The sequence below is a fragment of the Arvicanthis niloticus genome, chromosome 1 (genome assembly GCF_011762505.2).
Source record: "Arvicanthis niloticus isolate mArvNil1 chromosome 1, mArvNil1.pat.X, whole genome shotgun sequence".
In the NCBI taxonomy this organism is placed as follows: Eukaryota; Metazoa; Chordata; class Mammalia; order Rodentia; family Muridae; genus Arvicanthis; species Arvicanthis niloticus.
Window position 1 is genome coordinate 116,886,132 of NC_047658.1, and position 22,841 is coordinate 116,908,972.

The 22,841-nt window shown below is 47.8% G+C and overlaps 1 protein-coding gene across 3 annotated transcripts; it reads left to right on the forward strand.

The window, feature by feature from the left end:
• Positions 1-709: 709 nt before the first annotated feature.
• Chrm1 (cholinergic receptor muscarinic 1) lies at positions 710-19,584 on the forward strand. 3 transcript variants are annotated; one of them, XM_076916710.1, is made up of 3 exons: positions 710-1,241; positions 1,685-1,775; positions 14,000-19,584. In XM_076916710.1, the coding sequence occupies exon 3, from the start codon at positions 14,070-14,072 to the stop codon at positions 15,450-15,452; it is 1,383 nt and encodes a 460-aa protein (XP_076772825.1). In that variant the 5' UTR covers positions 710-1,241; positions 1,685-1,775; positions 14,000-14,069; the 3' UTR covers positions 15,453-19,584. The 3 variants fall into 3 exon arrangements, with proteins under 3 accessions (XP_076772825.1, XP_076772831.1, XP_034374895.1); XM_076916716.1 differs by having other exon boundaries at positions 1,720-1,775; XM_034519004.2 differs by lacking the exon at positions 1,685-1,775.
• The last annotated feature ends 3,257 nt before the right edge of the window (positions 19,585-22,841 follow it).

The following is a 22,841-nucleotide window of genomic DNA, read 5'->3' on the forward strand; positions in this document are numbered from 1 at the left end:
AGGGTCAAACTGTAGGCTGAGAGAGTGGCTCATCCTCCCCAGGTACACACCTGTGAACCTAGAGTGGGAGTCGGGGGAGACAGAGTTTGACAAGCTGGGAGGAGAGCTGTCTGTCTGCCTGTCTGTCTGTCTTCCAAGGGGAAGCTGGGGGTGGAGCAGGCAGGGAGGTAAATGCTACCTCGATTGTCAAAATTAGCCAATTCCACAGTTGGGCAACACTCAGATATACACTGAGCACAGACACACGCTCCCACATGCGTTCTGGCTCCAGATTGACAGGGTCACACCTGAATTTATGCAGACTGCATAATGACATGAGCACACAGGGATGCACACATGCTGGACAGCATATAGAACAAACACAAATCCCCCAACTTCCCCACAAACCAGACACCCATATACCCTCACACCAGGGCTTCCCATACACTAGAGCGCACTGCCCAGCATGTGGGCATGTCACTCAGTCCCAGGGTGGGTGAGCCAGCCCTCTGGGTCTGTTCCAAGTTGGAACCTCTCACGTGAGGCCCAATGTGTCATTTTCAAACAGAAGGAATCTAGCTCTCTCACAGCGGGGAGGAAGAGCAGGGTGTGTGGCTGGGTGGGTGGGTGGGAGCGTGGGCATGTTCATGGGGGGAGGGTTTGCAAGGAAAGCAGACATGTGAATAACGGGGCGTGTATGTCAGGGCATGTGTGTTGGGACATGGTACACAGGAGTTGGGGGCTTTCCGGTTGGGTGGGGGAAGGCGCCCAGGAAACAGAGTGTGCCTTTGTGAGGGTGTGTGTGTGTGTGTGTGTGTGTGTGTGTGTGCCGCCAGCCTGTGTGCAGTGGGTGTGGGTGTTTGTCTCCCTGTATCCGCCTTCTCTCTCCTCTTGGACTTTTAGCTTTCCTGGGCTCTCTTTCCTCATGTCCTGCCTCCTCCCTCTCAAGGCTCAAAGTGGGTGCCCTTGTGGATGAGGGGGGGCACACTCCAGGACTTAGTCCAACCCCAGATGCTGCCTGAGGCTTCCCTCCTGCTCCCCCTCCCTTTCTTTCCTCCCTCCCTCTCTTTCCCTTCCTCCCTCCCCCCCCAAGGCTGGCGTGCCAGGGGGTGGGACATGCCAATCACTGGCTGTGCCTCTCCGGCTGCCAGCACAGGGCGCAGCTCCCCCCGGGAGCCAGGTGTTTGGGTCCCAGGAGACACTGCAGGCCCCCAGAGAAGCAGTGAAGCTGAGGACCCTACAGACCCCTCTCCGGTTCCATGGTGAGTACATTTGGGAGGGTTTGGGAGGGGCTGTGTTGAGCTGGGTGCAGAAGCATCGGGGTCCTCTGAGACAGGGCAGGGACAAGGATGAGACAGGAATGGGGGTGGATTCTTGAAAGGGGAGGTGGCCAGGGAGGGGTCTAGAGGCCAAGAGGGTTCCATAGCAGTGGGCATTGGCTGCCACAAACACCTTGTCTGCTGCTTTTCAGTGGATTCATCTGATGTTTTTCTAAGCTTTAGTTGGCAAAAGAGGTAAAGACCTTCTTAGGAAACTCAACCTAGACTCCAGAAGAGATTAGATGGCCATGTGGTGAGCAGATCCCCCAGCACCCTAAAGGCAGAAGGGGAAGGCAGCCCTGGCCACGAGCACCCAGTTGAAGAGTGACCCCATGTACATACTTTTGGGGACACCAGTCCCAGAGCCTCCTTCTCTCTTCCTTCAGAAAACCCTGAATCCCACCTCCCTATCCACCTTCAGGCCCCCAAGATGGATTGAATAAGGCTGCTGGCCAGATGGACAAGCTGGATGCCAAGGTGGGTGTTGGGCCAGAAGCCAGCAGGAGACCAGGCAAAGAGCCCCAGTGCTCTCTGGAGACAAATAAGCACACAGATAGCCATACCGCCCAGACAATGTGGTCCTGGCATGCATGGGGACCCCGAGGGCCCTCCCTGTGTTTTTAGTATCTTTGGCTTGCAGACAGCAGGTTGCAGGCAATACAAGGGCACTAATGCACACATGTGTGTCCCCCGACTCCAGTTAGGAGGAGTTGAAGCCAGAGGCTCTAGTTCTTGCAGTTGCCACCTCTAGGACAGGAGTCTGGAGAAGGGGCAGTTGGCTCATGTAGACCTGTATACCTTAGGGGTTCTTAGCGTCAGCGGAGAGGGGTTCAGTTCTTCTTACAGTGCACATCTATCTGCAGCTCCATCCCATTGGCACAGTGACCCCTGCCTTACTGGCTAGCAGTCTCCAGCAGCCAGTCTCCAACAGCCAGTCCCCTGTCTCAGAGTAACCAGCTACTCCATGAGCTGCCCAAGGAAAGCTCTCTACCCCCTGACCTCAGCTACTAGGCAAGCCAGGAAAGCCGTTGAGACACATAAAAGGAGGAGACCGTGGAACGGGGCTACAAAGTATCATTCTGACTTCCCTGCTGGACTGGTAGCTTTGGATTTGGTGGATCTTGAAGAGCGATAGGAAATTCTAAGTGTCCAGGAAGGTCTAGGCAGAGATGTCCCAATAATGCTGTGCTACCTCCTCCATGAACAGGACGTGAGAGGATATGATGGGAAAGGGAAGGGTGTAGCAAGCTTTGTGAGGCAGGAGCTTGGGTTCCCAAGCAGGCAGGCAGAGAAGAGGTGGGTGAATTGAGCTGAGTTTCTGCTCGGCTGTGATGCCATGGTGATGACTAGAAGAATGGGGGAGGGAGGGAGAGAGAGAGAGAAGAAAGGAAAGGGGGGGGAGGAATACAAGGAGTGAGGATCTGAGGGCATGCAGGGAAGAGGATGAGTGGGCCAGAATGGCTGATGCCACACTTGCAGAGCAAGGTCTAGGTTGCAACCTGCTAACAGCCAGGCTCTTCACAACCTGGCTAAAGATGGTCAACTAGTCAAGGTCCACCACTGGTGAGCAAATTTGGCCATGGTCCTTCAACAGATGCCCCTCCTTCAGATCAGCAGTGTATTTATGGAACATTTAACTGATGACCGCTGACCTCCGATAGGTTAGCTGGCACTCTCAGTAGTAGCTTGAGCTTTAAAACATGAGAGCCATTCCATTTATTTACGTCCTTGTTTCCAGGGCCAGGGGATCATGGGTGGGAGTGTTGTGAACCTTTAATGAACCAAGAGCCACCTGAAGAGAAAAGTTAACCTACTGGGGTCTACCCAGAAAGGCTGGCTACTAGCCCCCAAAGAAGGGAAGAATCAAAAGCCTTGGCCAGGACTGTCCATCTACTGCATACATAAGGTCCCAGGGGCCCAATCCCACAACCCTCTCTGAAGACCACCTTCTCCCTAGTGTTATCTCTGCCCCAGCCAGATTTTTCTGACAGCTTCTAGCCCCAGAATAACAAGATGGCTCCACGCCTCCTTCTTAAATCTTCCCCAGCATGCCGTCATCCTCTGCCTCCTCTCTCACTCCCTGACCAGGCTCAGGAAAGTCTAGTGTTCAGGAATCCTTCTCCCCCACCCTCCTTCTGGCTCCCCGAGTGGTTCCTTTCTTTCTCTCTTCCTTTCACCAGCCAGATCCTCAGTCCCTAGGGATTGGTTTAGAGCCCTGGCGGTCATCAGTCTCATCAGTCTGGCCTGCCTTGTATTAGAGACTCTGATCTCATCCCTTAACTCTGGAACCCATATTAACTTACACACACACACACCCCACTCCACATCTATTTGTGAGCCTCACTTATCTTCCCTGTGCCTCTCGATAAGGCAGGATTTTCTTGAACCACTAAACAGATGAAGATGCTCTTGCTTATTTTTCTCCTATGCCCTCGTGCCGGACACACCCTTGCCCAAGAGAACTGAGGCCTGGTGGGTGGGTAAGGGGTCATAAAAGCAAGGGCTCCCTAAACTCTGCTCCAGAGCTGGTCATGATCCCCATAGTCTCATCTTCAACTTCCAGAGTCTGAAGTCATTAAGGAGTATTCCCTCTCCAGGTATACATTCATGTGTTTATTCCACAAATATTTGTTGAGCAATTACTATGTAACAAGCCCTAAGACCAAGCAATAAGTGAAGCAAACAAGGCTACTACCTTTCTTCTCCATCAGCTATGGCTAGATCTCCCCTCCCCCACCCTGTCATTATTCATCACACAGATAAATGACACATACACAGGCCAGAATCTAAAGCAAGGACTGCTGGCTGATTCAAACTAGGGTTTGGCTAAGATAGTGGAAATCAGTGGAAAGACCGTTGAGCCTCCCCTATACACTCCATCACTAGCCGTTTAGGGTAGGGGCTCCCAGAGATGGGTCTCAGAGTACATCACTGAGGAGCTTTAAAGTCACCTCTTTTTGCAAATCGGAGATAATAGAATCTATTCTCAAGGAGTTACAACAAGTAAATTAAATTATGCATCTAATTCGTAGAGCCATGTCTGGTATACTCAAGCAGCCGGTAAATATCAGTTGCTATGATAATAATAGTAATATTATTAAAGGCTCCCAACAGTCTTCATCAGGAGGCTGAAGTCCTGGGCAGAAAATCACTCTCTGCATTTCTTAACACCTTCTTGTACCTAAACCATGAAAAGCCCCAAGATCCCAACTCATCCCCACGAAACTATGCGCTCACACCACAATCCCTAGTCTCATTCAGCAATACACACGCCTTCACACACAAACACTCACACTAGAAGCTCCGCCCCATCCGACATAAGAGCTCTCAGGTTGCTATGGTGACTTGCCTAAGGTCAGCATGACAAAGGTTGAAGCTAAGGATTGACTTATGAGGCTTCTCCCTGCCCTACCCTACAAGCCCTATCTCCCAGCTCCTCCGTGAATGGTTTTTCTGTTTTGTTTAAGACTTATTAGACCAGGAGGTATGGCCACAAGACTTTAATCTCAGCACTTGGAAGACAGAGGCAGGTGGATCTCTGAGTTTGAGGCAGCCTAGCCTAGACTGAGTTCCAGGATATTCAGGGCTATACAGATAAACCCTGTCTCAAAAGTAAAATGAAATAATATTTTTATTTTCCATGTGTGGGCTGTTTTGCCTGTATGTACATCTGTGCATCACATACCTGCCTAGTGCCCCTGGAGGCCATAAGAGGGCCTTGACTCCCCTAGGGACTAGAGTTACAGATTGTGGTCAGGCACCATATAGGTTCTAGGACTCGAACCCCAGTCCTCTCTAAGAGCACCCAGTGCTCTTAACCATTGAACTATGTCTCCAGCCCCTCCGTGAGTGTTTAATAGGAGGCGTTTTTAATCAGAGAGCTAACCCTGAGCTCCTACTTCATAAAACATTTGGATCCATTACTTAAACCCAACACCCTGTTCTCTCAGCCCCAGGATGATTAAAATCATAAGAAACCAAGCTAATTCATGACTGCCATCCTCCATAACCATCAACACATAGTGAAATCCCAGTAAAGAATTAAAGAGAGATGGCTCCATGAGTGAACATGCTTGTCATGCAAGCATGAGGGCCTGAGTTCAAACCTTAGGAACCTACATAAAAGCAAGCATCTTCACTTGCTTTCAATTCTGGTGCTCCTACAAGGATATGGAAAACAGAGACAGGAGAATCCCCAGAAGTTTACAGGCCAGTCAACCTGGCATAGGCAATGGGAAAACAACTCAGCATATACATACATACATACATACATACATACATACATACAAACAAAAGTTAGGCCAGGCATGATGGTACACACCTATACTCCCAGCACTCAGAAGGCTGAAGCAGGAGGATTGCTGTTAATTCAAGACTATCTTGGGCTAAATAGTGAGACCTCAAACTAAATCACTTATTAATACCCGTATCAGGTAGCTCACAGTTCCAAGGAATCAGACACCCTCTTCTGGCCTTTACTGTTTTCTCTGTGTAGCCTGACTGTCCTGGAGCTCACTCTATATAGATCAGGCTGGCCTCAAACTTTGAGATCTGCCTGCCTCTGCCTCCCCAGTGCTGGAATTAAAGGCGTGCTCTACCACACCCAGAAATTTTAAACTTTAAAAAAAAACAACATGAAAAACTAGCTGAGAATGTAGTTTCATTGGCAGTCTGCTCACCTAGCAAGCAAAAGCTCCTGGGCTTAGCCCTAGTACCCCACTGGGTGTGGTGGCACATACCAGCACCTGGGAAGCAGAGACTGGTGGATCAGAAATTCAAAGTTATTCTCAGTACACAGGTAGCTCAAAGCTAGCCTAGATTGCATCAGATCCTATAAATAAATAAATAAATAAATAAATAAATAAATAAATAATAAACAAATAAGAAAGACAGCTAGAAATCTAGCATATGTAAGCCCCTGAGTTCAATGTCCAGGAAAGGGGAGGGGGGACAAAAGAGAAAATAAAAACAAATTGGTTAAGGTTAGTAGCATAGATGCATCTTCTAAACACTCGAGAGGCTGAGGTGATAAGACCTGCCAAGGCAGGCATAGCGAGGATTACAGTGGGTGATTAGCAAACTCTAACTATTTCTGCCTTCACTGTAATGAAAAAGCAGAGTCCTAAGCAGTTGGAGCTGCATCTCCAAGGAAAGTGGAAGGTTCAAAGGACGCTGAGAATCCAACTCTAGAACCTCTGCCTTTTCTCCTTAAACATTCCCAGAGAGAGGCAAACATCAGAGGCACAGAGAAATGGGCCAAGTAGAATGAACACAGGCCTTGAAGAGGAAAGTTAAAGTCACAATCCCAATGCCACTACCTCTTGTAGGACCATCAGAAAGCCACTCAGGAGCTGGTGAGATGGCTCAGCGGTTAAAAACACTGACTGCTCCTCCGGAGGTCATGAGTTCAAATCCCAGCTCACAACCATCTATAATGAGATCTGATGCCCTCTCTGAAGACAGCTACAGTGTACTTACATATAATAAGTAAATAAAAAACCTTTGGGCTGGAGTGAGTGGGGTCAGAGTTAGAGAGAGAAGTGAAGGGGAAAAAAAAAAGAGAGAGCCACTCAGCCCTCTGAGCCTTAGATACCTCACCTGTACTACAGAGATAAAAGAGTTCAGCAGAAAATGGGGAAGAGCGTGTATCTAGTGCACAGGATCCCTTCTCTCCCGTGTCCTGTACTAAAAAAAGTATTTGCTTTAGCCAGGCATGTTGGTTCGCATCTATAATCCTAGCATCCCAAGGCAGAGAGGCAGGTGGATCTCTGTGAGATTTGTTCTGTTTTGTTATTTGTTTTAAAGCACAGTCTCCCATAGCTCAGGCTACCCTTAAACTTAGTGTGTAAATGAGGTTGGCCTTGAACTCCACATCCTCCTGCCTTTACCTCTAGACTAGCCTGGTTTACATAGTAAGTTCTAGGCTATCCAGGGCTATGTAATGAGACCTCATCTCAACAGAAAAATTAAATTAAATCAAATAAAAGCACTTGTGTCATTCATGGCAGTCACCACTAGTCTCTAAGAGAACCTTGGGATGGGCAAGAGTCAGTCACCATGTTCCCACCCAGAGTTGATGTCCCGTCCCTGCAGCTCCCAGTGAAGGGACCTGAGCCCTCAGCAACACTTCAGAGTCTTGGGTCCTCCCTGTGCAGCATCTGGACATGTTGCATTCAGGACCCTCCACAGATCCCAGAGATGCAAGGATGGTCCAAATCCTTCTTTATATAGAAAAGCAGATTAAGAACCAGGGAAGAGCTGGGGCAGACACCCCTTTCAGGGTGCTGTGACAGGGAGTCAGGAAGAACAGCAGAGGTCATTAACAGTGTGTCTGCGACCCCGTTCATCAGCTGGGGAGTGAAAGGCAGGAAGAGGATGACAGGTTATGAGATTGTGCTGATAACAATTGGAAACCTGGACAGCACTGAGCCTAGTTCAAGACCTGTGGGTCCCGGGTCCTGATGCCAAGCCTGGGGCAAGTCAAATGAGGCACCCACCTTGGAGCAAAATTTGAAGGGTCACAGGGGTACAGGGTGTGACTCAATGGTAAAACACATGCACAAGGTTCTGGGTTGTGTCCCCAGCACAAGAAAATGAGAGACAGAGAGACAAATAGAGACAGAGACGGGAAAAAAAAAACTTCATAACCCAGAAAGATAATAATGCAGCTTTGTTATTGATTTGTTTTGTTGGATTTTGTTCTTAAGACAGAGTCTTACTTAGCTCAGACTAGCCTTAAACTTGCTACATAAATGAGGTTGTCCTTGAACTCCACATCCTCCTGACTCTGCCTCTAGAGCACCAGGGTTATAGGAGTGTGCCACCACACTTAGCCTGGAACTTTTTTAAAAAATCAAATAACAAACCAAATTTGATGGCACATGGCTATGGAAGACTAGGGCTAGGAATTGAGTTTGAGGCCAACCTGGGCTACATAGTAAGACTTTGTCTCAGTCAATCAATCAATCAACACTACAAGTTAGCTCTTTTTGTAAATAAAAAACTATTTATTTAGGAACTAGGGTCAGGTTTGGGATTTGGGGGCTAAAGAAATGGGATGGCACATGTATAGGGCTGGCTGGATCCTGCCGTAGATGTTTTATTCATCATAGATTGTATTTGCATTGATTTCTTCATGTTATATAAAATATTAGTTTATTTACTATCAAGTTTGGGGACATCTTTAAATTTTGTGGTCAAGATATACAACGCCCCTAGGAGGCCTCTGCAGTTGGGAGGGTACAGTCTCTCTGATCACCAGAGATTCTACTCTAGTCCCTTTACAGATCTTTGCTCAGCTCTGCTGCCCAAAAGCACGTGGAACTGACACATAGGGGACTATACACAGTTTAAGAACAAGGAGACTTTAGTAATGCCTTCTATCCAATGTTGTTGGGCCTCAGTTATTCCCTCTGAGCAATGGACATTAAACAACCCTGAATTCAGAAAACCAAAGACATGAGCTATGCAGGGCAAATTCTCAAGATAATGGCCACCAGCAGCCTTACCAGGAAAGGCCTGATCCCAGCTTCTAACCCAGTGCTTGACTTTAGCTTAGGTGTGTGACAAAACTGGGCAATAAAGATAAACCATATTTTACAAGATCTGGTATCTCATGCCTTTAATCCCAGCATTCAGGAGGCTAAGGAAAGAGGCTCAATTGTGAGCATCCTAGGCCAACCTAGGCTACGCAGTGAGTCAAAAGCTGGCCTGGATACACATTAGCAAGACTGTCTCAGGAGCTGGGGCTGTAGCTCAGTGGCAAAGTGTTTGCTTAACTGCAAAGTCCTAAATTTAAAGCACAATGCTGGTGGGTGTGGAGGTGGGTGCTGAATTGTGTTTTAATACAATACTTTAAAAATTCAAATTGGTGAATTAGTCTCCAATGATGTTCAGTCCCTTTGTTGTGTTTGTTTGGGGTTTTGTGCATTTTTGTTTGGCTGGTTTTTAATGTTTAGTCTTAAGTTCTTCTTCTTCTATTTTTTAATCCTTTCTTTTTTATTGGATATTTTCTTTATTTACATTTCAAATGTTTTCCCCTTTCTAGGTCCTCCCTTCTGAACCCCCCTTACCTATCCCCGTCCCCCTGTGCCTCTGTGAGGGTGCTCCCCTCAACCCACCCACTCTGGTCTTCTCGCACTAACATACCTCTACACCGGGACACTGAACACCCTCAGGCCCAAGGGTCTCCCTTCCCACTGGTGTCCAACCAGGCCATCTGTCGTAGGTTCTTATAAATGAAGTTTCTCTGGAAAGAATGTGGTCCAGTCCTGAATGTACATTTCCCATGTGGTCTTCTGCAGGTTCTCTGGCTGTTTGCTTGGGTCTCTTTCAGTTCCCTTATCTATAAACTTGTGCCTGTGTCGTTTTCCTGCTGAGATTCAGTATGGGGATTGAAGAAGCAGTTCAATTTGTAGTGCTTTCCTAACATGGGGTCTCTCCCACCAACCGCACCATGGTACCCAGTGCCTTCTCATCCCAGCACTCTGAAGATGGAGAAGCAAACATTTAAGATTTTCCTTGGCGTTCCAGGCAAGCCCAGACTACATAAAATGTGGCCAAAAAAAAAAAAAAAAAAAAAAAGAGGTGGGAGCAGAGAGATTAGTTGTGTCTGAGGATCAATGGCAGAGTGCTTGGTAAGGCCCATGTTTGCTTCCTTACACACACGCACGGAGAGATTAAGTAAGAAAATGTATAGGGTGAGCTGTCCAACAGCAACAGGCAGCATTATCATCAGTCACCACTATTGCATCATCAGAGATATGAGGCCCTGTGCTAGGGATAAAACTCAGGGCCTATTACTGCTTAGTGAGTTACCAAGAGCTGTACCCAAGCCCTCTAGGAGACAGATACGTAGGTAGGTAGATAAATAGGTAGATGATAGATAGATAGATAGATAGATAGATAGATAGATAGATTACTTTTGTTCTTTCTTTCAAGACAAGGTTTCTCATTGTAGCACTGGTTGTCCTGGAACTCACTATGTAAACCAAGCCAACCTTGAACTCCTAGAGATCTGACTGCCTCTGCCCCCTAAGTGCTAAAATTAAAGCTGTGTACCACACACCTAACCTAACTTTTTTTTTATTAAAATACAATTACATCATTTTCCCTCTTCCCTTTTGTCCTTCCCTTTCCAGAATTTGTTCCCTCTGAAACCATGACGTCTTTTTAATTGTTATTGTTACATATATAGTTACATATATATGTACATATGCCTAAATATATAAATACAACCTGCTCGGTCCATTTAGTATTACTTGTACGTATATGATTTCAAGGATGATTCCTTGGTATTGGATAACCTGTCAGGGGATTCACCCCTGGCTAAGACTATTCTTCCCTCTCTAGGGGAGATTTTTAATAGAAGTGGCCACTCCTAAGCAGGAAGGAGCCCTCATTCCTATACAGACTGAATTTATGGGGACCCAATGCTCACATCAAGAGCCATTCTAAGCACATGATTTTCAAAACTTCACTTAATCCTCTCAACAATTCCTTGAGGTATTAGCTTAAAGGTCTTAGCCAATCCCTACATCTCAGTTGAAGAAACTATGGTTATAGGCATTTCATCACTTAAAAGAAAATAATAATAGTAAACTAATAATCAATAAAATAAGACATGGTGGTGCAAGTTTAATCCTATCACATGGGAGGTAGAAGTAGAATCAGAAGTTTGAAGTCATTCCCCACCTCGGGGTCATGAGACCCTGTCATGAGACCCTGTCATAAATTAATTAATTAATTAATTAATGTTTTATTTTGAATGATTTCTTTCATTTTTAAGATAATACGATCACAGCATCTCTCCCTTCCCTCTCCTCCCTCCAAATCTTCCCATGTACCCCTCTTGCTCTTGTATGTGTGTTTTCAGGGCTGACCACTGACACTGGATAACCGTTTGGCATGCTCTTCCCTCAGGAAGACTCTCTCCCACTCTCAGTGTCCTTGGTTGCCTGTAGTTCTTGTGCAGTTTTGAAGCCTGGTGAGCTTTAGCATGTCTGTTCTGTAGTCCGTATTCAGCCCGCGTTTAGCCAGTCCTGTTGGTGAGTCGTTATGGATCGAGCTTCAGGCACTGCTGTAAGACAGCAAACTTCCTGATGCCCTGCCTTTTACAACCCTTCTGGGCCTTAGGTGTGGGAGTTGTATTGTGGTGAATTATTTAACTTTTTAGGATTTGTTTATTCATTTTTATTTTATGAATATGGATATTTTCCTACAAATATATGCATGTGACACTTTGTGAGCTGTCATATGGGTATAGGGAACTGAACTCCGGAAGAGCAGTAAGCACTCTTAACTGCTGAGCCATCTCTCCAGATCCTATGGGTGGTTTATTGTTATTGTTGTCATTGTTGTTGTTGTTGTTTTACGTTACATAAATGGCAAAGTGTGGATTCAAATCCAGACTGGCCTTACCTGCAATCCCAGCACTTGGGACAGGGAGTCAAGGAGGAGGATCATCTGGAGTTCAAAGGCATCCTTGATTACATAGAAATTTTGAGGCCAGTCTAGGCTACATGAAACCCTGTCTCAAAAACAAACAAACAAGCCGGGCAGTGGTGGCACACGCCTTTAATCCCAGCACTTGGGAGGCAGAGGCAGGTGGATTTCTGAGTTCGATGCCAGCCTGGTCTACAGAGTGAGTTCCAGGACAGCCAGGGCTACACAGAGAAACCCTGTCCCGAAAAACAAAAACAAAAACAAACAAACAAAAAAACCCTGGTGTGGTGGCACACGCTTTTTAACCCAGCACTTGGGAGGCAGATCCAGGTAGATCTCTGAGCTTGAAGCCAGCCTGGTCTACAAGGCAAGTCCCAGGACAGCCAGGGCTGCTATACAGACAAACCCTGTCTTTAAAAAAAAAAGCAAACAAACAAGGCAATACCAATACCCGATTGTTCGTTACCACTTCTCCTACAGCCTTTTAGCTAAGATCAAGTGTAGTGTTGAGTGCAGGCAGCCTACCTCTGGAGTCTATGCTCTTCATCTGCACTGTCACACATACACCTTCAGGTGTAAAGTGTCTCAGACACACGTGCACACACGACACACACACAGGCCTTCTTGCTCATGCTGTCACACACTGATCTTCTTCCCTGCTCTGAGACCTCTATCTCAATGACAGTTCACCAAGAGCTAAGGAGATGCCCCAGCCACACACACCCCAGGTCATACAATGATTGCAGACACAGCATTATCCTCTGTGTTACAGACCAAGTCCTCAAACAACTCCAGGACTTGGAAGAATCTTCCCAACAGTTCAATCCTACAGGCCGCAGCTTTGGGCTAGGAAGACCCTAAATTTCTTTAGTAGACAGATGGGGGTACAATAAAGGACCCACCAGATCACACAGCAGTAGGGCTCTAGTTCAGTAGGACCTTCAGTCTTCACTCTGCCTTGGCTTTGGCTGGAGGTCTCCCCTGACTCCTGGACTTTCATTTTTCACAATCTTAGTACCTGGGGAAGACTCCAGATTCCAGAAAAGTCTGGGGGATCCTCCTATCTCCCATGCTGCCCTACTCTTAGCTGGGACCCAGGAACAGACCAGAGAGAGGGAGAAGAGCCACTCACACCCCATCTGGGGCCAGACTCTCACCTGATTGGAAGCTGAGTTCATCATCCTTGTGGCCTGCTTCACATACAATCCACGGAAGAATGTGCAGGCATAAACACACATTCCCCTGTCTCAACTCTGCCCACAATTGTAGCCCAGGTTATCCTCAGATTCACTGAGTAGCAGAGGATGACTTTAACCTTTAACCTCCTGATCCTTTTGCTTACACCTCTCAAGTGCAGGGTTACAGATGTAGACCACCACTCCCAACGCTCTTCTTTTCTCTGGAGCTTCTTCTTCTTCTTGCCATCCCCTTTCTTTGATGAAAGACTCACACTGGAGCAGCCCGTGCACAGCAAGTGGAGGAAGTGGGCTCTCATCGCACTTGGCATCTTGTCACTATAGCAGAGGTTGAAGCTGCTCGGTCACCACTGCCTCTAACAAGAAAGGGTGCCGAGGACCTTCCTGCTAAGGATGAGCAGGACAGTTAAATTAGATAACTTGATTAGGTGCTTAGCACTGTGTCTGGCATGTAGCAAGTCCTTCTTAAATGAAGACATTAATAAGGTTGAGCAAAATACTTGGAAAATTTCGCTCCCAATTCCTCTCCACATGAACTTTAAGGAAAACAGGAATTAGGGCCTGGAGAGATGGCTTGGCAGGTAGGAGAACTCACTGTGTCCTCTTCCAGAGAACTCAGATTCAATTCCCAGAACCCACAAGGCAGTCACAACGTCTGTAACTCAGTTCTAGGGGATCTGATGTCCTTTTTCTGGCCTCCTCAAACACTGCTTACACAGACATACACGTAGACAAAATACTCATGCACATAAAGTAAAAATAAATGAAAATGTTTTGAAGGCAGGAATTAGTAGCAATTTTCCAATGAGGAAACTGAGGCTCAGCGTCTGAATGGGGAAGCTGCAGTGAGGACTTAGGTCCCTGGCTTTCCAGACTGCCCCATGCTACTGGTAAATCTCTTTGTAACTGGAAAGCACATTGTCAGCCACTGTGAGTAGGTGCCAATACCTGGAGGTGATGCTGTCTAGCCTGGCACTCTAAATGGTCTGGGGCTGTATCTTCCACTCAGACTTGCCAGAGGTGCCCAGTGGCCCAGCCAAAGCTCGTGTCCTCTCTTTTCAGGTGATGCCCTTTCTCTGAGGAAAACCTGTGACAGGAGGAAGGGGCTGCCCCTTCGTTCCACCTGGCTGCAATGAACACCTCAGTGCCCCCTGCTGTCAGTCCCAACATCACTGTCTTGGCACCAGGAAAGGGTCCCTGGCAAGTGGCATTCATCGGGATCACCACAGGCCTCCTGTCTCTGGCTACAGTGACAGGAAACCTGCTGGTGCTCATCTCCTTCAAGGTCAACACAGAGCTCAAGACAGTCAACAACTACTTCCTGCTGAGCCTGGCCTGTGCTGACCTCATCATTGGCACCTTCTCAATGAACCTCTATACCACATACCTGCTCATGGGCCACTGGGCTCTGGGCACACTGGCCTGTGACCTCTGGCTGGCCCTGGACTATGTGGCCAGCAACGCCTCTGTCATGAATCTTCTGCTCATCAGCTTTGACCGTTACTTCTCAGTGACCCGACCCCTGAGCTACCGAGCCAAACGCACTCCCCGCAGGGCAGCTCTGATGATTGGCCTAGCGTGGTTGGTTTCCTTTGTTCTCTGGGCCCCAGCCATCCTCTTCTGGCAATACCTAGTTGGGGAGCGGACAGTACTGGCTGGGCAGTGCTACATCCAGTTCCTCTCCCAACCCATCATCACTTTTGGCACAGCCATGGCCGCCTTCTACCTTCCTGTCACTGTCATGTGTACGCTGTACTGGCGCATCTACCGGGAGACAGAAAACCGAGCCCGGGAGCTAGCAGCCCTACAGGGCTCTGAGACACCAGGCAAAGGCGGTGGCAGCAGCAGCAGCTCAGAGAGGTCACAGCCAGGGCCTGAGGGTTCACCTGAGTCGCCTCCAGGCCGCTGCTGTCGCTGTTGCAGGGCACCCAGGCTTCTGCAGGCCTACAGCTGGAAGGAAGAAGAGGAAGAGGACGAAGGCTCCATGGAGTCCCTCACATCCTCTGAAGGTGAGGAGCCTGGTTCAGAAGTGGTGATCAAGATGCCTATGGTAGATCCTGAAGCACAGGCACCCACCAAGCAGCCCCCCAAAAGCTCCCCAAATACAGTCAAGAGGCCCACCAAGAAAGGCCGAGACCGAGGAGGCAAGAGCCAAAAACCCCGAGGGAAGGAACAACTGGCCAAGAGAAAGACCTTCTCACTGGTCAAGGAGAAGAAGGCAGCTCGGACCCTGAGTGCCATCCTGCTGGCCTTCATCCTCACCTGGACACCATATAACATCATGGTGCTGGTGTCTACCTTCTGCAAGGACTGTGTTCCCGAAACCCTATGGGAGCTGGGCTACTGGCTATGCTACGTCAACAGCACTGTCAACCCCATGTGCTACGCACTCTGCAACAAAGCCTTCCGGGACACTTTCCGCCTGCTGTTGCTCTGCCGCTGGGACAAGCGGCGCTGGCGCAAGATCCCCAAGCGCCCTGGCTCTGTGCACCGCACCCCCTCCCGCCAATGCTAATGGTCCCCTTCTCCTGCATCCTTCCACCCCAGCTCCAGGGAGAGGCCGGTGGAAAGTGTCCCGGAAAATGGGCTGCATCTTCAGCCCCAGAGCCCTGCTCAGGACTCCCCTGGCTTCCCAGGCCCCTGGGTCACCTTCCTGGACAGCCTAGAGAGACTCTGCCAGCTTCCCAAACTTTGCTATTCCCAGACAGGGAGTGAAACCCGGGGAACTGGTTTTTCTGATCCCTGCTGTGTGGGAATGGGCCCAGCCGGAGGATCCGGGCTTTGGATTGTTTGCGTTTAGGCAGGAAGTCAGGAGCCAGCAGGGCGGGCCAGTAGTTTAAAGGTGCAGTTTTCCTTGGCCCAGCAGGGGGCCTGAATTGCAGTGTGGCTAGCACCCGATGCATCTACAAGTGGGAGATCACACCAAGCACAGAGAGAAAAGTTTGGAACTGGAGGGAGGTGGTGACCCCTGGCTGGAAATCCCCTCCCTGCACAGGCAGAGCTCATCCAGGTAGGCCCTAGGCACACTCTCCAGGATTGTCCAACCTCCCTACAAATGTCCCCAGGTCATCCCTATGTGGGTCACCTCCAAGGCAAATGTCCAAGAGTGAGCAGGACAATGACACCAGAGGAGACCACCTTGGTTAAACACACTAAGTCCCAAAGCAGCATCAGGACCAGATGTCAGGTGTCCTAACCGGCCCTCTTTGCCTTTTTTTTTCCCCCCTGGGTTGGGGCGGGGGTGGAGTGGGTAAAGTGCCTGCTATCCAGTCCCACACCCATTCTCCTCTCTCCATGCCCCAAAGTGACCTCGGTCCCTCCCTCCTGGCTCACAGCCATTACCTGGGTGGATCTGCCCTGGACAGATCTAGCCAGACCTCCTGCATGCTGCCTGCCTCCAGCCTTGCCCCACACAGGTCTGGCCTAGCCAGCAGATTCTCTTCTGTAAACTCCCCAATCCAATCCGTGCATGGCCTCCCTGCCACCCTAATCTCCAGGCCCTGCCTGGACCCTGTTCTTTTCTTCCATCCTCAGCATACGCTGAGTCTGTGAATAAAAGCCACATAACCAGTGGGCACCACAAGGAATTCCTCCCTGTTTTGGCCCCGAGGCCAGAACTGCAAGGACAGGGAAGGGTGAGAACTTCCTGCAGAATGTGAGCTGCAGCATTTAAGGTGGATCCAGGAAGGACAGCATTGAATGGCTAGAGCGACTAAAGCCTTGGGGGCCCAGCACAGCCTGTGGGTCCATGGCTCAGGTGAGTGGTGCTAAACCAGGCAGACCTGACCTCTAGGTGAAACACCCCTATGTATCCTGTACATAGCAGCTCTAGGGCCCTATCATACCGAGGAAGAACAGAACTCTTCCAAACTCCTATTTGTAGCTGGGGAAACTAAGACCCAGAGACCCAGGAGGATTATTTAGGATTACATCACGAAACAACACCCAGGCTTCCAGATAGTCTACAACCACCTGACCTCTAGACTGTGGGGATGACAGACCTAGGACACTCAGGCTAAAGTATTCAATCAGGGTAACCCTGGGGCACAACCTAAAGCATCAGGGAAGGGAAGTTCCCAGAAACCTAATGAAAAGGAACCCAAAGAGATTAACCCCACAGTCCTAAACAGTGCTTACCAAAGTGTAGTAGTAGCTGAGAGTCCCAGTTCCAGCCCTGATGTCAATGATTTGCTGGGAAAACATACAGAACTCTGCAAAGCCACTAGAGTGTCAGTGTCAAGTCAGAGTTCAGAAGAAAACAACAGAAGAAAGCACACAGAGCAGAATCCCAGGGTAATCAGGCACAAAATGCCAATTCTTTTCCCAGGAAGTCACAGAATACTTAATTCTCCAGCAATGATGTATGACAGCCTACATGATATACTGCCAGCCACAAAAGCCCTCCAGAGCCTTGGTGTTGGATGTTTTTACAAGAGGATGGATATAAGAAGGGACATGGCTGACTACCCACATGGTTGTCCTCAGTGTCCAGCACCTCTAGAGGCTTAACGGATAGAGTGTGGTCCAGGACCTCCACCACAAACCATATTCTTAGTATAGATTATCTAGTGTGCTCCAGGGTACACAGACAAGCAAAGGTTTTCTTCTAGGCTGGATAATCCAGTGGTTAGCCAAGATTCCGAGGAGCCAGACAAAGCCTGCTAAGCTAACAGTGGCCCAAACCAGAAACATTGACAGCACCTGGAAACTTATATAGGCAAATTTCTGGGGTCACCACGGATTTACTAAAAGGGGAAACCAGCTATCTGTAACCAGCAGCCTCAAGGTGATTCTGGTACAGGTTAAAGTTTGAGGGGGGTAAAAAAAAATCCTAGAAAACTGAGGTCCTGGGTGAGACCCCCCCCCAAAAAAAAAAATCCCTGCAAGGGCTGGAGAGATGGCTCAGAGGTTAAGAGGTGAAGCTGCTCTTCCTGAGGTCCTGAATTCAATTCCCAACAACCACATGGTAGCTCACAACCATCTATAATAAGATCTGGTGCCCTCTTCTGACCTGCAGGCATACATGCAGGCAGAGTGCTGTATACATAATAAATAAGTCTTTTTTAAAAAATCCCTACAGAAGAAGGAGTGGGAATTCACCCCATACATTTAGCTTTCTGAACTCCTAGAAACTTGGACCTTGAGAGCTTATTTGGTAGTTCTAGCTGGGGAGTGCATCTCCTGATATATACCCTTGACTAAAAGAGGGTCTGCCTCTATCTGGAACTGAGTGTACAAGCTTTGGACTATGGAGAGATGATAGAGGAAGAAGACACCTATTTAGCCAGCCAAATCAGTTGCATCAACCTAGTAGCCAATGGGGTGTCAAATGTCTCAATCACCCTCACATCACCCACGACCTATGGAATGGCACCTTCCAACACCGTGGGCAAGGATAGCTCACTAGGCGGACAAGGAGAAGCTGGCCAGAAGCTGCAGGAGATGTAACAATATGAGAATGATCCTCATATGTAAACCCTGTACCCCTGTATCACCAGTACAGCCCCCTAGGTTGACAACTGAGATCCTGGTGAGGGCTGTTTGCTTGCCCGTGCTCCCTTGCAGCCCTAAGCCCCCTTAAGAAATAAGTGCCCTGCCTGTGTCAAGGGTACAGAGGTGGAGGGGCTGAGGAAGCTGAGCAACACTGCAAGAAGTGAATGAAGCTTTGGGGCCAATGGAACATCAAGGTAGGAGGGGGTAGGACCAGCATCAGGACCAGCAATGGGAGCAGCAGCTCACACCTGTCACTTGTTCCCCATCCTGGGGATCTCACCGTAGTCCTGCCATGCCCCCCACCAAATAACCTTAGGCATTCCTCCTGTCTTCAGTGTCTTCATCTCTAAAAGAGAGGCAAGCCCCTTGCAGGTGTTAGAGGGATGAGGCAAACTGGTAAAAAACACTTGACACATTAGTGTTACCACAGAAGAGGCTGCCACAGGTAATGTCCAGGAACCAGATCTAGTTTCTCATGCAAGTGAGAAACTATACCTCTGTCATGGCTTTGGGAAGTCTAGAGTCCTATTCCTCCATACCAGGAAGAAGAATCTTACACCCTAATATGACTGGGTTTGAAGAGTGTCCAGCGCACACCTGGGCAAGAAGGAGGATAAAGTCCAGGTGGAATCTGGGTCCCGCAGGCCTCTGAAGAAAGAGATCTGCCAACCCAGGATATATAGGATGGAGGAAATGACATGAGCCAGAAGGGAGAGGGTGGTTACATGAGCATCTGTCCATCCCAAACACAGCACCCACTCCTACCCTGAAGGAGTCTCTTTACCCCAGGAACAAAGGCCTTCTCATAGAAGTAAGGAGAGAATAAGGTCGCTTTGTGAATACCACCTTTTCTACCAGTACCAGACTGGAGCTAGCCTGAAAAGGAACAGGTTACATAGAATCCCTCCTACACTTAAAGCCCCGCCCCACTTCCATTTCCACCATGACATTTTAGTGCCACCTGCTGGCAATTCAAGAAACCTAGTGTTTCAACACTCCCCCTCTGTATTTTTTTTTTTTTTTTTAAGACAAGCTCTTGGTATGCATCCTTGGCTGGCCTGTAATTCACTATATAACTATATACACCAGGCTGGCCTTGAACTCTTAGAAATCTGACTGTCTTTGCCCCAAATGCTGGAATTAAAGATGTTCACCATCACACTGGTCAAATTGCTACCTCTTCTTCCTCTTCCTCTTCCTCTTCCTCTTCCTTTTCCTCCTCCTCCTCCTCTTCCTTCTCCTCCTTTTAAAAACTGGCATTGGGATTGAACCTAGGGCCCTTAATATGCTAGGCCAACATTCTACAAATGAGCTATATGTCCCCCCCCCACCCCCAAAATTTTTCTTTTCAAAGATTTGTTTATCTGTGTGAGTACACTGGCACTAACTTCAGACACCAGAAGAGGGCATCAGATCTCATTACAGGTGGTTGTGAGCCACCATGTGGTTGCTGGAAATTGAACTCAGGACCTCTGGAAGAGCAGATGGTGCTCTTAACCACTGAGCCATCTCTCCAACCCCAACTTTTTTTATTATAAAAACACATTGCAATATATATATATCACATACCAAAATTAACCAGACCCAAAGTCTTTATATTTCATTTAAAATTTCAAAAGAATGGAATGGTGAGAGACTCACTAAATGCATTAGCTATCAAGGCTGAGAATTTGAGTTCTATCCCAGAGATCCACATGGTAGAAGGCAAGAACATACACATGAAATCTGTCGTCATCACCCCCATGCACGTGTGCCTGTTCTCAAACTATGTCAATATAAACTGTGCCAGTCATGATGGCATATGCCTTTAATTCTAGCACTTGGGAGGTAGAGGCAGGCGGATCCCTATGAGTCTGAGGCCAGCCTGATCTACATAGAGAGTTCCAGGACAGCCAGGGCTACATATGTGACCTTGTCTCAAACAAAGAGGAGCTCACTCCAGCCCTACAGGATACCTTGTTTTCTTTTGTCCTCCTCTGGCACCAGGCACACAAGTGTGCAGAGACACCTACACACAAAAGCATTCAGAAACAGGTCCTTCCCTCTCTGAATAGTATGTCATCACCATGGAAGCAAAGGGGTCTTGCTATTTGGGGATAGCACCATACAAGTCTCAGAAACAAACAAGCAAAAGCAAACCCCTTAGCCTGAAGCCTTTACAGTCTTCAGTCTGCTCGACCCATCCTTGCAGAGTCTCCCAAGGCCTGTAGAATTCCTGGCTTCATTCTTAGACGCCTAGCTCAGGTTTCACTGGGCTCATGACTGACTCTAAATAGAAATTACATTTGGAACCTGCTCATCTTTAGAGCAAGAATGCTCTTTCAACACGTTTCCCCCTGCCAGCCTTGGGCTCTGAAGAATGCATTGCTCCTGAGGCCTTTGCTTTCATGATAAACCAGGGTTAACAGTTGGAATATTCTATTTAAAAAGCCCAGCTCTCCCTTTTCCCTCCCAGTCCTTGTCCTCCTGGCCCTAGTATTTGGTATTTCTGCCTTCCTGGAACCACCATTCACACAGTTGCTCAAGCCAGAGAGCTGAAAGTCAACCTAGACTCCTTCGTACTGCCTGTACCCAGGCTACCTGTAAACAGTTCTCGAATTAATCCTGTTTTCTCCATTGCACTAAAGGACTCTTGCCTACCATACTAAAAAACAATCCCTCAATTCAAAAGCAACAAACTTTTTTCTGTAAAAGGCCAGGGAGCAAACATTTTCAGACTCTTGAAAGACAAGAGACAAAATGAAGGATACACATCAGCACCACTGTGTTATATGGTCTCTGTCTTTGCAGGTGAAGGCAGCCATAAATAACACACTAGAGCAAATAAAAATGGCTGTATACCAATAAAACTTTATTTGAATCTAACATAATTTTCATGCATCACAAAATATTATTGCTTTTTTGTGGTTTTAAGCCTTTATCTAGAAAAGATTTGTTTATTTCATGGGTATGAATATGTTGCCTGCATGTATATGCACCATGTGTATGCATGGAGGTCAGAAAGTTACCAGATCCCTCTGGAACTGGAGCTGAAGTGGTTGTGAGTCACTATGCAAGTGCTGGGAGCTAAACCTGGGTCCACTGCAAGGGTAGTCAGTGCTCTAAAGCTCTGAGCCATCTCTCCAGCCCCAGTTCTCATGTTTAGGCCTTTAAAAGCCAAGGGCTGAGGAGATAGTTCAGTGGTTAAGAGCATTTGTTGGTCTTACAGAGGGCCCAGGTTCAGTTCCCAGCAACCCCATGGTGCTTACAAACATCCATACCAGAAGCTTCAGGGGATCTGATTCCTTCCTCTGGCCTCCATGGGCACCAGGCACAAAGGTGGTACAGATGTACATATGCATACATGCAGCCAAAAGACTCATCTACATCAAATAAAAATAAATACATCTTGTTTTAAACTTAATACACAACACACACACACACACTGCTCTTTCCTGGAGTGATTCCATCACTCAAGAGATAGAATCAAGAGGATCAGAAGTTTATGGTCAACTTGAACCATATAAAACACTGTCTCAAAAAAGAAAGAGAGGACGGGAGGAAGGGACAGAGGGAAAGAGAGAGAAAGGGGAGGGAGGGAGGGATGGATGGAGAGAAGGAAGGAAGGAGGGAGGAGGAGGGAGAGAGAAAGGGCAAACTCAAAGCTAGTCACATATGTAATCTCAACAGTTTGAAAACTGAGGCAGGAGGATCTCAAGCTTGAGGCCAGCTTGGGCTACAGAGTTCCAGGCTAACCTGGGATACAAAAAAATGAGACCTTATCTCCAAAACCCAAAGCAAGCCCCTTAGCCAAGGGTCTTTACATTCTGTCTCTTGGATGAATGACCCCCCCCCCTCTACAGATTCTGGAACTCTCCTGGTCTTCGAACAGGCTCTGGACTCACACTTTCATCTCTTTCCTCTTTCCAATTCCTCTGCTTGGGCTCTTCTTATTCTGCTTTGCTTCAAGGCTACCTATGCTCCCTTCAGGATCCAGAAAGAAGCAGCACCTTACACACTGGGGCTCCAGCCAGCCTGGAGGTGGAGGAGATGATCAGAGAACTGGAATGCAGGAGCACCAGAAGGCCACTAAACAGAGAGGACACTGGGGAGATGTCTGGGAGTAAGGGCTTTGCAGAGAAAGAAGGTGATATGTCAGGATAAACAAGAAAATGGCAATTAAGAAACAATGGAAGGAGTGGTGGTGCACGCCTCTAGTCCCAGCACTTGGGAGGCAGAGGCAGGAGGATTTCTGAGTTCGAGGCCAGCCTGATCTACAGAGTGAGTTCCAGGACAGCCAGGACTACACAGAAAAACCCTGTCTCAAAAAACAAAAAAAAAAAAAAAAAAAAAAAAAAAAACAAAAAAAAAAAAAAGAAAGAAAGAAAGAAAGAGAAAAAAGAAAAGAAAAAAAGAAACGATGGAGGGGCTG